The following is a 17,171-nucleotide window of genomic DNA, read 5'->3' on the forward strand; positions in this document are numbered from 1 at the left end:
AATTCAAAAACGTATTTATTGAGAAAATTTATTTTAGGTTACGTTCAAACCAAGCAAGCAAAATGTCAAATTTTAACCTAAACAACCATCCGTTCAGTTCGCTGTCAACAAGTTTAGAATCAAAGCGCAAACATTTGTGAATAATTCACAATAAGTATTCGCAGAGACAGTCAGGCCACTTGAATATTTCGTGTTGAAATCATGTGACGTTACTGGCTATGACACGAATGACGTGTATCGGTATTTATACTGTACGAATCATATATATCTTAGGATCGGTTTACACCTTCTGTCAACAAACTGTCACTTTACATACACCTACATGTCAAGTACATGTCATACATCATCGAACCTTTTCCAATTTCAAGGCAGTTTAGGTTTAACGCTTTGAAATATTTTAGGTGGTTGTTTTTAATTAATTAGGTGAAGTAATGACTATGACCGATTATAGCTCAGGAGGAGAGGCTCCGCACTTTGTGGCGCCTGTAATTCAAGACAATCAAGCCGGATGGGGACCTTGTGAAGTGCCAGATCAGTTTAAGGATATGCCTTACCAACCCTTTAGTAAAGGTGATCGGCTAGGCAAAATTAGTGATTGGACTGGAGCTGCATTTCAAGATAAAAAATATGCTAGTAAGTTATTTTTATATTGTGGTAATGCAACATATTCAATATAATTAATGGTGCATATGTTAAAACATAACCTCAATAAAAATGAGAGTGTATACGCAACTTACCCCGGTGATAATAAGCGAATATTTTTAATACTTAACCCTTACGTACTAACACCCCGTCTTTCAGACGGCATCGCTTATCTAAAGTGGGATATTTCTATTCCTAGAAAATTTTGAAGGTCACCCGTTTATGACTTTTCAAGTTGGGTTGTTCTTTGTTCTTTAAGCGTCGTTTAAACACAACGACAAGTCACAGCAACTAGTTGTGATGACAAGTTGAAACGCTGTTTAGACGCTGCGATTCAATGCGATACCACCTTCAACCCAACTCCAACTTTGATAAGTTGTGCGATGCACCGTTTACACACAATGATAAGTTGCAACAACTCGATTGACCTTGATAAGTTGTTTGATTTATCGCTGTGTTTAAACGATCCTTTAGTAGTACCTACTGAATTCTGCAAGTTGCTGCAAGTTTTTATTCGAAAGATATTTAGGCTCAAAGTGTGACTTCCGTCTAATAGACGGGGTGTTAGTATTTGTGCCCAGTTCGTCATTACACATAATGTGCCCCAGTTTGTCAAAAAACATCAAATAAGGGAATAAATACCCTGAGGAACCTCTTTTGAAAGGGTTTTATGAGGTAGAAGACGACATAAGCGAAGTGGAATCAATTTGTGATGAAAATGTTGTCACTGACTACCATTGCTACACTGTACTAAGTGTAGTACCTGTCAGTTTTTTTTTGTTTTAACATTTTTTAAAAACCTTATTATTTTCATTTTTCTTACTATTTGTTTAACTCGATTATAAATTTGTATTAAGATTCTTTAATTTGTTTAATTTTTATCACACTTTTTGTCAGGAGTAAAAAATTACACAAACAATCCTTCCATTCTTGTTATAATGTCTTTTATTTTAATAAATACAGAAAAACGAGATTAACTACTGTGTTTTTTAGATAATCAATACTTTCAGTAAGTCATCGAGATAATTTTTTGCATTAAAATGTTTAACAAAAACAAAAATTACCACTAAAATGTTATACCCGTCTGTCAGGCGGTTAGTTAGTGTTTATGCCATTGATTTAAGATGTTAGTACTTAAGGGTTAAAAAATGATTTGAGTTTTTATTTTGTTGAATATTAAATAATGTGGTTTGTGTTTCGACAGATAAATATGCTTCCCAATTTGGCTCAGGTAGCCAGTATGCGTATTACCATGATGAAGATGAAAGCACTTTCCATTTGGTGGACACTACCAGAGTTCAGAAACCTCCATACCAGCGAGGTAGATTCCGTGCTAATCAACGTAATATGCGCGGAAGGGGTGGTAGAGCTAATGTGCAAGGTGGTGGCATGCAAGCTCTTGGTAAGGGTGTTAAGACAAGGGACACATACAAGAGAAGTCAAGTCAAGAGATGGGGGCAAGGTCGTGTAAGTATAATGTTCATATTTTACTTACATTTAAGGAATTTCCCAAGGCTTTTAACACCTTTTGATATGACATGTTTTATAGCTCTCCTAAGCACACAGTTGTGGCAAAACATTTGTGTGGTCAGTGGACAAAAGTAGACAAGTCGATTTTTGAAAAACATTTTTAATAATTAAAAAAGAATGTGTGTGTGTACTTTGTACGCATGTAAGAAGTTATACTTCTATTATATGATTTCAACGAAATCAACATACTTTAAATAGTTTTTTATATATTATTTAATATTAAACTAATTTGAATACTTACTACTTTTCAAAAATTTTTATTAAATTAAAAAAATAAAAGAATAAAACACACACAAACACATTGAAAAATGTCAAAAAAAAAAATGATTTCTGAACAACTGTTGGCAAAAATTTTAACTAAATACGTATTTTCCGAAAAAAAAATATACACTCGGGTGCAAAATTAAGCGGACACCTTAAAAATGGGTAATTTTTGATGTCTCACAATTCCTAAACCTGTTGCCCGATTTAAGTGATTTTTTAATATGTTATAGCCTTATTCTTTAACAATACCGTTTTAATAATATTGTTGCTAAACAGGTAAATTTTCATTGTATACGAGGTGTACCAATGAAACTGTGTTTTTTTCTTAAACTTCGCATCACCCTGTGGAATATTCTAGCATTTACAAAATACTGAAATTGAAATCTAACTATACCCTCATGTTTTCTAAATGTTTTGTTTTTTGATTCATTCGCGTACATTGGACCATAAAAAAAGTTAGGTAATTTAACAACTAGCCATGTTTTTCATAAATACAGGGTCTTTTTAAATAAGTATGGCAACCTTTAAAGGGTAATTCTGCATGAAGAAATAATGACAGTTTGCTTTATAAACGGTATGGCCACAAATGCTTCGTTTCTGAAATAGGGGGTGTTGAAATTTTTCTTACGAACTGATGATTTATTTATTGCTTTAAAACCGGTTGAGATATGCAAATGAAATTTGGTGGGTTTTAAGACGTAGTTATTGCACATTTTTTGACATACAACTAAGAATTTAATATTCACCACTGGCACGCATACGGGTAATATGACAGCTCATATTACCCGTATGCGCGCCAATGGTGAATATTAAATTCTGACTTGTATGTCAAAAGTTGTATAATAACTACGTCTTAAAACCCACCAAATTTCATTTGCACATCTCAACCGGTTTTAAAGCAATAAATAAATTGTCAGTTTATAAGAAAAATTTCAACACCCTCTATCTTAGAAATTAAGCATTTGCGGACATAGGTTTATAAAGCAAATTGTCATTATTTTTTCATGTAGAATAACTCCATAAAGTTTGCCATGCTTATTTAAAAACATACTGTTTTGATAAAAAACATGGCTAACTGTTAAAGTACCTAACTTTTTAACGGTCCAACATAAGCGAATGACTCAAAAAACAGAATGTTAAGAAAACATGAGGCTATAGTTGGGTTTAAATTTGAGTATTTTGTAAATGTTACAATACTCCACAGGGCGATGCGAAGTTTGAGAAAAAAACACAGTTTCATTGGTACACCCGGTATACAATGAAAATTTATCTGTTTAGCAACAATATTATTAAAACGGTATTGCTAAAGAATAAGGCTATAACATAATAAAAAATCACTTAAATCGGACAACAGGTTTAGGAATGGCGAGACATCAAAAATTGCCCATTTTTAAGGTGTCCGGTTAATTTTGCACCCGAGTGTATAATAAATATACTTACAATCATAAAATTTATAATAAAAAATAAAAATTTGCATTGGGTATCGAGCCCGTGTATATTGGGGGTAATTAGGTTGTGAATCAAGGCACATTAAAATTCAGCCATTAAGACACACCAATTGAACGTTTTAAACTTTTTGGCAGTTGTTTTTGTCCGAATTTAATAAAATTAGTTTGATTTTTGTGTAAATAAAATATTAAAATGCAACAAAACATAGAGTAAGACAACAATATAGTAGATTAAGATTGGTAAACATTTTGTTGGTAATCAAATTATGTAAATCAAAGCGTTACCTACTACCTAATACATTTTACATTTTCCAAATAGGTACCGTAATTTCGGGTGACTTTGACTCACTTTCGAAGTTTAAATGTAGATTTCAGTTTTTTGAATACATAAAAGTATGTTTCTTTATTTATGGGTATTGAGTCTATAACTACTCTTTTAGAAAAATTACACGAATACACAAAGAAGCGCTTCCTTTATTATAAAAAAAAATAAAAATGTGGTGTGCAAAGTCACCCGCTAGTGTCGGGTGACTTTGTCTCAAGCTATATTTTATATTTATTCTCTGTGATTATTATTGTTTGGGTTAAAGTGACTCTACCAGATGAATCAGAAACAAACATTTTGTTAGGTGAAAAAAAAATTTATTTAAATTTCAAACAAAGAAAAACTAAAACTAACATGAAACTTTACATAGGACCCTAGGTTAACAAAAAACCTCATTTCTTAACAAAAATGAACAATAAAACGATTTACAAGCTTTTTTTTTAATCTGGAAAGAAATATCAGTTATCTCCAAGTTTCAATGGCTCAGTGAAATCAAAATTAGCCAAGTGGTAGGATCTTCTTACGGGGACTTCGGGCCATTGCCATAAACTTCTTTCACCCAGTACCATTACTTGCACCCAACCGTAACAGTTATTACTACCTCTTACAAATCCATCGAATTTTCCTGGAAAATGTGTCTGCCGTGTAATTTCCATAATTTCTAATACCAGCAGCAACACTTTTCTAAATTGGAGGGCATCTAAAAAAATTAAGGTTACTTACGTCGTTAATGGTATAAAGTTAATAGACCCTGCAGTTGTTACAAGGCTAAAAGCAAATTTAAAATCAGCATTTACTTACTTTGATTTAATATAGAAGCAACCAATGACCAAAATCCAACAATCAACAAACTGGGACAAAGTCACCCGAAAACCGTTAAATTTTGTAGCACGTTGCAAAATAATATCCGACTGTCTTACTGTCTATGTTTAGACTGAAATAACGATGCACGGAGGTTAAGAATTCACAGATTTTCAATATGCCACTATGAAATTATTCTTACTCTTGGAAGCATTATTGGTTGCCAACCAATTTTTGCAGTCTAAAAATCTTATGTGGAATGACAAATTTTAGAAATTCGTTTTTTTCGTAACATAACAAGTATTAGCATAATGTATTAAAATTTTCAAACAGTTCATATGGTACTGATGGTGCGGTACAATGAAATTTACTTGATAATTTATTGTACAAATGCCCTAGTTACTAAAATATCTTTTTCTCAAAATGAGCCAAAGTCACCCTGGCGGGCCAAAGTCACCCGAAATTACGGTATGTAATTTTTTAATAAAATACTAAAACATATACAATTTTTTTTTATTTATTTATTTTATGGATACACCATTTTTACAAAAATACTACGTCAACCTTTACAAAGCATAGGTTCAATAGGTTGCGTTAAAAAAAACCAAAATTAAAATTAAACAAAATTCAATAAAAGTAGTAGCTTAAGTTATTATTAAGTTATATAATGCTCAAAATCTCTCAACTGATTTCTTAAATGTTGCTATAGATATTCCAAATAACTCTAAACTATTGCTGTGCTCATTGGCAGTTCGTAAAATTCTTGTAATGGGTTCATTTCGACCATAATTTGTAGTGTGGAATGGAATGTTGAAAATCTCAGTGTTACGAATTCTTCTAGTATTAACATTAAAACTTATTAAACTTAGTAACTCTGGATCTTGAACATATCCATTTATAATCTTAAAAAGGAAACATAAATCCGCTTGACACCTTCTATGATGTAGTGGTGAGATATTTAGTATTGACAGTATATCATCATATGTGTATTGTTCTCTAATAAAACCAATCTTGTAAGCACATACCCTCAAGAACTTATTCTGAACTCTCTCGATACTGTAGATGTCACTATTATATGAAGGAGACCAAATGAGAGAACCAAAACTCCAAAACTGATCGAACTAAACTAAAGTATAACATTTTTAAAGTTTGTACTGAAAACTGTTTACAGTTTCTTAGAATGAATCCCAACATTTTTAAAGCTTTAGCTGAAGTTTCGTTAATGTGATATTTAAAAGTTAATTTAGAATCAAAATTAATTCCTAAATCCTTAATATTATGACGTGCCTCTAATGGTACATTATTTATACAATAATCATAATTTACAAACTCAGGATATATCATTAACAAATATATTAAATAAGAGAGGCCCAATATGAGACCCCTGAGGAACTACTGAGGTTACAGATACTCGTTGAGATAAACAGTTTCCATATTTAACATACTGACATCTACCAGATATATAACTACCTATCCACTCAATTATTTTACCTCCAAATCCATAGCCTTTTAATTTAGCAATAAGCAGATCATGGTTAACTCTATCGAAGGCTTTAGAGAAGTCTGTGTAGATAGCGTCAACCTGACCCTTCTGTTCAACTGAATTAGCAATGAAATTAGTATACAATATTAAGTTTGTGCATGTAGACTTACCTTTAGAAAAGCCATGTTGTCCAACATCAATTACATCTTTACAATTCCATGTCAAAAAGTTATTTACAAGGCACTCAAAAAGTTTGGGTAATACAGATTAGTTACAAACCGCTCGATAATTTTCAACATCATTTTTATTACCAGACTTAAAAATTGGTGTTAAATAACTAGTTTTCCAAAAATCAGGAAATATGCCAGTACTCAGTGAGGAATTAAATAAGTAGCAGATAGGTTTTACGAGAGTAAAAATGCAATGCTTGAGAACATAAGCTGGCAAACAATCTGGTCCAAGCGATAATTTCCAAGGCATCTTTAAAACACTATAAATTATGTCTGAGAGCCCAATACTATAATTATTCACATTTACACTCTGCTGATAGTTAAAAATTGGGATCTGATTAACTTTAGAATTAGAATATGTAGTTGAGAAAAACTTACTAAATAAATTAACTACGTCTTGAGCATTATCACCTGTACTATCACCGTAGAACATATTAGATGGCAGATTATAACTTTTACATTTATTATTGATATACAGTGGAACCCCGTTAACTCGGATTAATTGGGACCGCGGCCGATCCGGGTTATCGAAAATCCGGGTTAGCCGGAGAAAATGGTAAAAAGTTAATAAAATATGGTATGCTTACAGATAAACTCCGTTATAATTGTCACACAGACACTGGTAAACCACGTTCGCATTCCACACAAAACCACACATACAAAGCGTCGTCAAAAGTCTCATTCTTAGCTTTATTAGCTTTGCACCGATTAAACTGTCTTTTGTTATCATTTTGAAAAAAAAATTCTTCGATTTTAGTTCTATTTTTCTTCCAATCCGATACTGTAGATGTACCAACACCATAATATAATGCTGCAAGATTCACCTTTATCAATTCTACTTAATGCTTCTAGTTTCTTTTCCATTGTCACTACAACATTTTTACGTTTTGTTGCCCTTATAGACAAAAGACACGCAAACACAAAATCTGAATAAATTTACGAACGATTACAAAACGGAAGCGAACAATAATACGACTTTACTACACATAATACCGTCTCTGATGTTATGTTATTTAATAAAAGTGATGACTAAGACCATTGTTAAAAAAAGAATTTTAATAGTCTTTTCTAAACAATGCTAACACAGACAGTTTCAAAAAAATAAAGGATAATACAGGTGCATGTTGTTTTCGACAATGAATGTGGTGTACCATGAGTCATTTTTACTATGTTATATGTAGTTCAATCCGGTTCCATTATCTCTCAAATATTATATTACATAGAGTTGGAACAAAACCTCGTGAACCTTGAAAATGCGTATGTATAAACGAAATAAAATGAAGCCAAAAACATACGACTATTTTATTTGCTGTGAATTGCGCGACAGGGTCCCATCTGCACCCTGATATTTTCAGTAATGTCGGATTCATCAATCGTTTCGTTCGTATATTGACGTCACCAAATGAATGAATTAGGTTCACGAGATTTTGTAACAGCAATACATTTTTATTGTTGAAATGTTTGTCTGATAAAAATCGGTCCGGGTTAGCCGGAGTTCCGGGTTATCGGGGGCCGACTTATCGGGGTTCCACTGTACTTCCAAAAATGTCGAGGATTAGATAGAATCCCATTCTCAATATTATTCAAATAGTTAGTATAACATTGAGAGGAGACTTGTTTAGATTCATCTCTTAACTGAGAAAATCTTAAATAATCATCCCTTTTACCAAATAATTTATACTGCTTATGTATTTTCTTTTTTAAATATATCAACTTCCTTAATTTACCATTAAACCAAATCGGAAATGAACTTGTTTTAAATTTTTTGATCGGAACAAATAAGTCAAAACCTGTATACATAAAATCATAAAATACTGCTAAGTTGTAATTCACATCATCTGATAAAAGTAAGTCCCAATTAATACTTGCAAAATAATCATTTAATCCGACATAATTTGCATTTTTAAAATCATAATAAAATTCCTCGTAGTTCAGTTGATAATGCTTTTCAAAACCAGTTAATTCTACAACTATAGGCGAATGATGGATACTATTATCAAATAGCGAATCAAGTGGAATAACTACATCAACATTGTTTAAATTTGTAAATACTAAATCTAGAAAGACATTACAACTGTTAGGTAAAGTGTTTATTTGAAACATGTTAAAATAACCAAAACAATTGGCCAAATACACAGCAGGAGAGTCATCAGGGCATTCAACATTTAATCCAAAGTTGTCATTACTCCAGGAAGCATTTGGTAAATTATAATCACCACACAGTACCAAGTTTCCACACTTCTCCATAACATATTCAACTGAACTGCAATGTAACATGTATACATTTAGGTCGGATACGGGAGGGATATAAACTCCACCCATAACTATGCACTTATTATTAATTTTCAGTGATACAAAAATTTGTTCTACTTCACAATCACGGATTATCACTTTCTGCGCACTTATGTCATTTTTAACAGCAATCAAGACACCTCCACCCCTAGTTTTTCCTGTAGCAGCAGGATTGCGATCATTTCTAAACACATTATAACCAATAAGTCCTAATTCTGCATCGCTATAATCACAAGTTAATCAAGTTTCCACCAAAATGATTATATGATAATTACATTGAGCTATGGCAATTTCCAGAGACTTTAGTTTAGTTCTTAATCCACCAACATTTTGATAATAAATTAATAAAGGAGGTGAGCTTATATGTTTCGTTGTGTCTAGTTTTTTGTGTGGAATTATGATTTTTGCAAATTTCAGGTATACCTTTAACATATCGTATAAATAAATCTTTCTCACCTTGTTCTTGGCGTTTTTTGAGATCCTCTTTAACTTTATTGAGTTTGTTGAGTTGCTGGGGAGTTAGATCAGAATTTATAAATATCTTTTTTGCTTTGGCAACGTGAATCTTATTTTTTAAAATATTCATTACATCAAAAGAATTTGTTAATACAATTTTTAGGGAACGAGCACCATCTTTGTTTTTCTTACCAAATCTAACAGCTTTGACAACTTTAATATACTCTTGAGTAATATCCTTGAAAATTGAGGTCACAGTAGCCAAATCATCAGATACAGCATTTCTTCTATCCACAGATTCACCTAGATTATGAATGATTAAGTTGTTCATTCTCTTTTGTCTTTCAAAAACCTCACTTACAATATCCTCTTCTTGGTTTTTAGAATTCTGCAATTTCATATCATTAACCTCATTCTGCAGTTTTTCAATTAATTTGAATAGTTTTGGAACAAGTTTCATTCCAGATTTACATTCTTGACACAAAAACTGCAGAACACGATTCTTCTTTAACTCCATAACCCTAATTTCTGATGAACACAGACCAGAACAATAAGTATCTTTGTGAACTGGGCGGTCACAGCTATCACAATAAAACATTTCTTCTTCAGTACCATCTTTCTTGCATTCCATACACTTCATTTTCTAAATTAAAATTTAAAAGCCGGTCCTGCACACTAATGAGCTTTATCAATTGCCTACAGATAATGGACAAGTTCAGTTTTTTTGTGATCTGCAAATTACCACAAAAAAGGGTAAAAACACTGAATTATTTTCTGTTAATTGCAGATTAACCCACTATTACACAATTGTATTAAAAACACTGTGAATGCAGGAGATACCACAAAAATTTGCTATAAATTGATACTAAATTTATAATTAGTTTCACTGTTTAACTTAAGATATTTTGATTTATTTACAGGAAGGCTAATTAAGGTGTGTACGCTTTGACTAGCTTTTTGATACTTTACCTTTTAATTAAGTACCTGTTGCTTTTAAAAACAAAATCAAATTATGTATATCGAAGCATTACCTACTACCTACTACATTTTACATTTCCAAATAGGTATGTAATTTTTAATTAAAATACTAAAACATTTACGATTAAGTACCTGTTGCTTTTAAAAAACTATTTAAAAGTCACTGCAGCTATAAACTTACTTTTGTCTCTGTCCTCACAACAATAAAAACTAATATATAAGATTTTTTTACACATAGCCGCCATATTGAACAATTTTTGATCGGTCATTGTAATACCCAATCAGAGCAAACGTATAATGTTTCACGTGCGCGTAGCACCAAGAATTTTCATGAATTCGCGCACATATAAAGTTACTCCCAAACGCGCCTAAAGAAGTATAACTTCAAAAACGCCTATAAAAAATTAACTACATAATATAGTAGAACGTCAATAATCCAGATTAATTGGGACCGGACCCCATCCGGATTATCAAATTATCCGGATTATCGAAATTACCTCAAAAACGGCCAGTATACACATTAAAGTACAACAAACGTTTTAAAATTTTATGTTTTCTCTTGTACAGTAGTGAAAATTGTCTAGAGGTGAAATTGATCAAAACATTTTTTTATGTTTAAACACTGTATTGTAATTAATTTATAATAGCAACATATGTACAGTAAAAACATCAGACACTATTTATTTAGGCTTTTAAAAAAATGTGTAAAATATTTTTGAACTGCGGTAGAGGTTCGTTTTTCGCAGCTAAGTTCTTAATTTAGTTTAAAAGAATCAGATATTTTTGCTAGATACAAATCCGGATTATTGACGGTCCAGATTTTTGACGTCCGGATTATCGACGTTCTACTGTACTGCTGAAATAAAACAGAAAAATAAATTGTTGTGTAGTTCCATATTGACAGCGGAAAGGCAGGACCTCGTAACTGAAAAATTTGTATAAAATGTTTTACTTCGGTTTTTGCTTTAGAATAAGTGTATCAGCACCTATTAAACAGCGGTTACAGCTGGGAAAGCCTTCTGGAAGCCTTCCGGAAATTTTCCCAGCTGTAACCGCTGTTTAATAGGTGCCGATACACTTATTCTAAAGCAAAAACCGAAGTAACTCATTTTATACAAATTTTTCAGTTACGATGTCCTGCATTTCCGCGGTCGGTATCCAATAGTAACCTTTTTCATCATCAAAATTTTAACTCTATTTAATTAATTATAACTTTAAAACTTAAAAAGTGACTTGTCTGCATTTGTCTGTCGACCACACATTTGTCTATAGAGAAAGCATGTAATCTTAGATACAGTGAAACTTGGATAATTCGAATCTCAGGGGACCGTTAAAAAAATTCGAATTATCCAAAAATTCGAATTAAAAAATAAATATACAAAAACAAGGATTAGCTACAAAAACATCTGCAAATGATAAATATCAGTAGTTGATCAGCAAAAAAACAGTAGTTGATCATTTTTATTGCTTGGAGATGTTTTTGTTCCTATTCTTGCCCGAGTTTTGTCAACCTAAAAAAATGGGCTAACAAAATTCGGCCAAAAATACCAATTAAAACATTTGCAAGCTATAAAAAAGATGGACTTTATTTTTTTCCAAAGAGATCCGAAATTTTTAGCTGCTTTTTAGAATTTAGCTTCTCAGTAATGACAAAAGATTCTAAGATATTAAGAAAAGATAGCAGAAAAGTTCGAATTATCCAAAATATAATTCGAATTATTCACGACTTTTTACCATTACTTATTAGGAAATGCTAGGGACCAAAATAAAAATTCGAATTACAGAAGATTTCGAATTATGGAAGTTCGAATTAAGCAGGTTCCACTGTAGTATGAAATATGCATGTCACACCTCCGCTCAAACAGTGTCATAAGTCAAAAAAGCAAAGTATCGAGAAAATGATGTTTAAAATTTGTGCTAGAACGTTTCCTGATTTAATTAAAAAATTATTAAAACTGTTAAACTCCTTGTCCTGTTATGTTTCTAAGTTTACTTTTGTTACTTAATACCGACATTTTATCCGTTATATTTTCCATTTCTGCAACCTTTAGCTGAATATTTGCTTTAATGAACTGTTCTAGTTTGTGTTTAGTAGACCTGTTATCGTTGCTATGAAAAGTTAAGCCTTTAATTATTATGTTCTTTCTTCTTTTATCTTTCTCAATTCGTTCTATTCTCTCATTTTCTTCATTGAGTCAATTTTCTAAGTCCTTATTCTTTTTTTCCAACTCTCTGATGCAATCCAAGGTTTCTCTTTGCTCTCTGCACAGGTTTTTTATTTCGACCATCATATCCTCATTTTTTGTCAGAGTTTCACGCATCATTTGTACCATTTCTTTAGTTTGGTTACTTTCATAGGTACCTACTCCATTCTTGCCGGCCCCCCTTCTTATATGGGCCTCCGCTGGCCATTTTAACGAATATAATTATTAATTTGCAAAATAGTTAAAAATCTGATTTGCATACTTTTTCTTTTGTTTCTTCTTTTGTCTTTACAAAGAGACACTAATTGTATCTGAAAGTCTGCGTTCCCTCCGGTGAGTACCACTCCGACAAGGATAGACATTATTTTTACGAAACGTTTTTGATAAATCGGTGCCATGAACCACTACTTAATTTGTGGTCTCTAGTTTGTACAACCGGGATAGAGTACCAAACCGGCCGGGACCAATGTCTAGAAACCGGTATAGTCCCGGTCAAACCAGGATGTATGGTAAGCCTATCTATAAAACTTGTCTAGCTAGGTCAAAGTCATTAACATAGTACTTTTTTGTTATCAGGCTATGAGGATATCTTTTTTATTTTAACTTTAACATTTGTTTATGTAGCAGAATATTGGCATACTGTAAATATCATGTTAAAATGACAATAATTATTGTTTTAGCCTCAAATAAAAATAAGGGATGCATCAGTTACTGTAAGACCAGACTGGAGTACTATTGAAGAAATGGACTTCCCCAGACTTGGAAAATTGTCTCTGCCAGGAATTAAGGATGGTGAGTAGTGAAAAAATACCAAATGAGTAGCGAAGCGTGTACATATTTAATGACTTAAACAAATTTTTACCATGATTAGATAAGAAGATGTGACTGATTTAGCTGTCTTACTCTTCATACGAACTCTGCAGTTTGTTCGGTTTTCATTTGCTTATGATCAATTTTGATCATGAGGCAAGATGGCATCGATGTTTTGGCCATCTTGCATATTAAAACCTCCAGGCCGAACAGTTCCTCTGACTATATTTAGAACATGGAACATGACTCTATTCCAAAGTGCATTTTGATATAATTTTGAGAAAGTTTCTACAGTTTTTAGCATCTGATCTAGGTGGAAGCCATTAATTTCAAATCATCCATATACAAAAGGTGATTAAGGTGGTATGACACAATGTTAAAATTTATATAGTTTTTAGGTACAGTTACCGTCACTATTTCAAAACCAATCTTCAACTTAGGGGTATGTACGTGAACTGTAGACTTTCTATTTTAATAGTATCTAGTTAAAATTTCCAAAGAAAGCAGTATATTTTTTATAACTGTACATAAAGGAGTCCATGTCATAACTTACTTAGTAACTTGCTATAAAAATTCGTTTTGCATAATAATTTTTGAACTTGGGTGGAAAATAACTACCAGAAACGATTAACTATGCAAAAAGCTTTATTTTAAACAAAATTTCATTGTCCATACTGCCATAATTTTTAAATTAACTGTACCTAAAAGTAAAAATTTTAGTTAAAAGCTGCAATCTGGGGATTTTGTTGAAATTACAGCAATAAGTTGGCATTTTTCTAGTGATAAATTAGTTCCGCTGTCACTTAATAGATGAGAAGATGAGTTCACGTGTCATTTAGTAGATGGCAGCAGTGATGTATTAAATGGAGACAGATGCGCGTTTGCCGGATTTTAAGAAAATCTACAAACAATTGAAAACGAGTTTTGTAACCAGGGAAATACGATGAATCACGCGGTTTTGTTTAGAAAAGTGGCCCCACCCCCTCCCAGTACGCATTTTGGACCTTGTTTGACTTTCACTTTCAATCATGATTGTATAACGTCACAGTGTCTTAACAATACAAATATACATTTTTTATGCTTGAAACCGTGACGTTATACGAATGGTTGAAAGTTAAACGAGGTTCAAAATGACTCAAAGTGTTTACTGGGGGATTATACTAGTTTTGACATAATACATAAATAACATAAGTAAGCTCTAGTATGTTATGTGGGGCGGATCTAAAAACAATTTCAGTTTTATTCACTTTCTGGCAAATTTAATTTTTATAGGGCCGCAAATAATGCATTGTTCGGATACAATTAGCGTCTCTTTGTAAAGACGATGACGTCGACATTTTTACACACATTACACATGCCAATGGCCATTAGTATTTGTTGAGGCATTATCCTAATAAAAACATTGTAGACAAAACAATATTGTATAATCATTGATTAATTTATGTCAAATATTTCCGTAAGTGAAAAAAAATATTGAAATTTACTGGAGTAATAATTAGATAAACCGATATGCAGACGATACAGTTGTGGTTGCTAGCAGTATCGACAGGCCTGTCATACCCGGGTACCTACAAAGAGCGAGTGAAAAAAGAGATTTTAACCATCAACATAAATAAAACAAAAATGGACACTGGTGAGCAAAACTCAAAAACCTGCCAGACAATTGAAAATAAAAAACCAATTCAACACGTAGAAGTATATGTATACCTTGGAACAGTCGTCAACTAGAAATGGGATCAAACAACCGAAATACGATGTAGAATTGAAAAGGCCAGAGCTACATTTAACATGAGAAATATATTCAATCATTGCGACATATCTGTCCCACTAAAAATACGGCTGCTAAAATGCTATGTATTTCCAGTCTTGTTGTATGGAGCAGAGACCTGGACAATAACGGAAACATTATCGAAAAGGCTAGAGGTATTCGAAATGTGGGTGTACCGACTTATCCTCAAAATGTCCTGGACGACTCACACTACCAACGTAGAGGTATTGCGCTGAGGAGAAAACAAAAATGAGAAATCTGTTTCACAATAGAAACGGAAACCTGAATACCTCGATCATATTATGAGACATGATAAATATCGTATACTGCCACTGACAATACAGAGTAAAATAGAGAGCAAACGTGGACCCAGAAGAAGAAGACACTCATGGCTTCAAAACTTACGCCAATAGTTTGGACTAACGTGCCAATGTCCGCAACGGACGAGGCACATGAAGAAGAAGAAGAAGAATTTAAAATGAGATATTCTTCTTCTCACGGTGCTTATTCGTTCCGAATGTTGGCGATCAGCATGGCTATCCTAACTTTGCATGCTGCTATTCGGAATAGTCTGTTTGTCGATGTAGGTATTGAACCAGTTTCTCAGATATATTCTTCTTCTCCCTGGTCCTCTCTTCCCAATACCTTGCCCTGAAGAATGAGTAGCGGCAATCTCTATTCATTCCTCATAACATGGCCAAGATATTCTACTTTGCGCTCTTTGATAATAATGTGTGTTAATAATGTCGCATTCCTTGCCCATTCTACGTAAGACCTCAACATTAGTCACACGACCCATCCACGAAATTCTTAAAATGCGACTGTAATACCACATCTTGAATGCCTTGAGTTTTCTTAAAGAAGTTTCGGAAAGAGTCCAGGCTTCTACTCAGTATAATAATCTAGAAAATACATAGGATCTGATAATAGAAATTTTGGTGCCACTTCGGTATGCGGTCTACCGTCTAATATGTGGTCTACGGCAATTTAGCTGATTCGGCATGCGGTCTACGTACAAAAACAAATTAGAGAAACTATTACAAACATTACTATTTTATTATTACTAACAGCTTCACTGTTCAATTGGTAATTATACAAAGAGTCTACATTCTACCACATCCAATACTATTTTAATATTAAATATCATGCAACCGCATAAATATCGGTTTTTGCCTGAAAGGAGGAAGACCTAACCCTTCGGTCCAAACCCAACTTACGGGTATAGAGTGAGAGAACCGCAGGGCAGGAGGTATTTGACCGCTGCGCGCAATCACAACCCACCCTTTTTATTATCACTAAACGGTCTTTTCATCGTTTTAAATTAACACTCAAGGCCCATTCCGTTGATTCAAGTTTATATAGGCAACCCAAATTACACGCCGCTAATCCTCGGTTCGGGATTTAGACAGAATAACACGTGAAGTGTGAAGTAAAGCACAAGTATGACAAGTAAAGTAAAGTATAAATATAAATAATAAATAAAAAGTTTGTAATAGTTTCTCTAATTTGTTTTTGTACGTAGACCGCATGCCGAATCAGCTAAACTGCCGTAGATCGCATATCAGACGGTAGACCGCATACAAACTAGAAACTCTGCCGTAGACCGCATACCGAAGTAGCACCGAAATTTTGTTAACAAGTGGTAAATGTGACTTCTGAAACGAGACTTCATCATTATGAACGCTGATCTCGCTTTTCCTATGCGTTGTTTTATTTCACTAGAGTGGTCTCATTGACTGTTTATGTAGGTACCAAGGTATGTGTAGCTGTCCACTCTGTCAATTGGTTGTTGGTTAACCAAAAGCCGTGTATGTAATATATTTCGCTCTTAATGACTACCATTACTTTCTTTTTTTTTTCGTATTGAAATTCCATGTTCACTACTTATGTCTTATATGCGCGACATTATTCTTTGCAAATCATCTAGGCTATCTGCAAAA

General features: G+C 32.9%; 1 protein-coding gene across 1 annotated transcript in view; it reads left to right on the forward strand.

Annotated features, from left to right (window-relative positions):
- The first annotated feature begins 320 nt into the window (after nucleotides 1-320).
- LOC114339117 (eukaryotic translation initiation factor 3 subunit D) overlaps nucleotides 321-17,171 on the forward strand; it is a 36,572-nt gene continuing 19,721 nt past the window's right edge. The window contains exons 1-3 of the mRNA XM_028289751.2: nucleotides 321-633; nucleotides 1,847-2,109; nucleotides 13,334-13,445. Of these exons, the coding sequence (XP_028145552.1) occupies nucleotides 432-633; nucleotides 1,847-2,109; nucleotides 13,334-13,445 (577 nt within the window). The 5' untranslated portion in view covers nucleotides 321-431. The remainder of the gene's footprint in view (nucleotides 634-1,846; nucleotides 2,110-13,333; nucleotides 13,446-17,171) is intronic.

The sequence above is a fragment of the Diabrotica virgifera genome, chromosome 5, assembly GCF_917563875.1.
Source record: "Diabrotica virgifera virgifera chromosome 5, PGI_DIABVI_V3a".
In the NCBI taxonomy this organism is placed as follows: Eukaryota; Metazoa; Arthropoda; class Insecta; order Coleoptera; family Chrysomelidae; genus Diabrotica; species Diabrotica virgifera.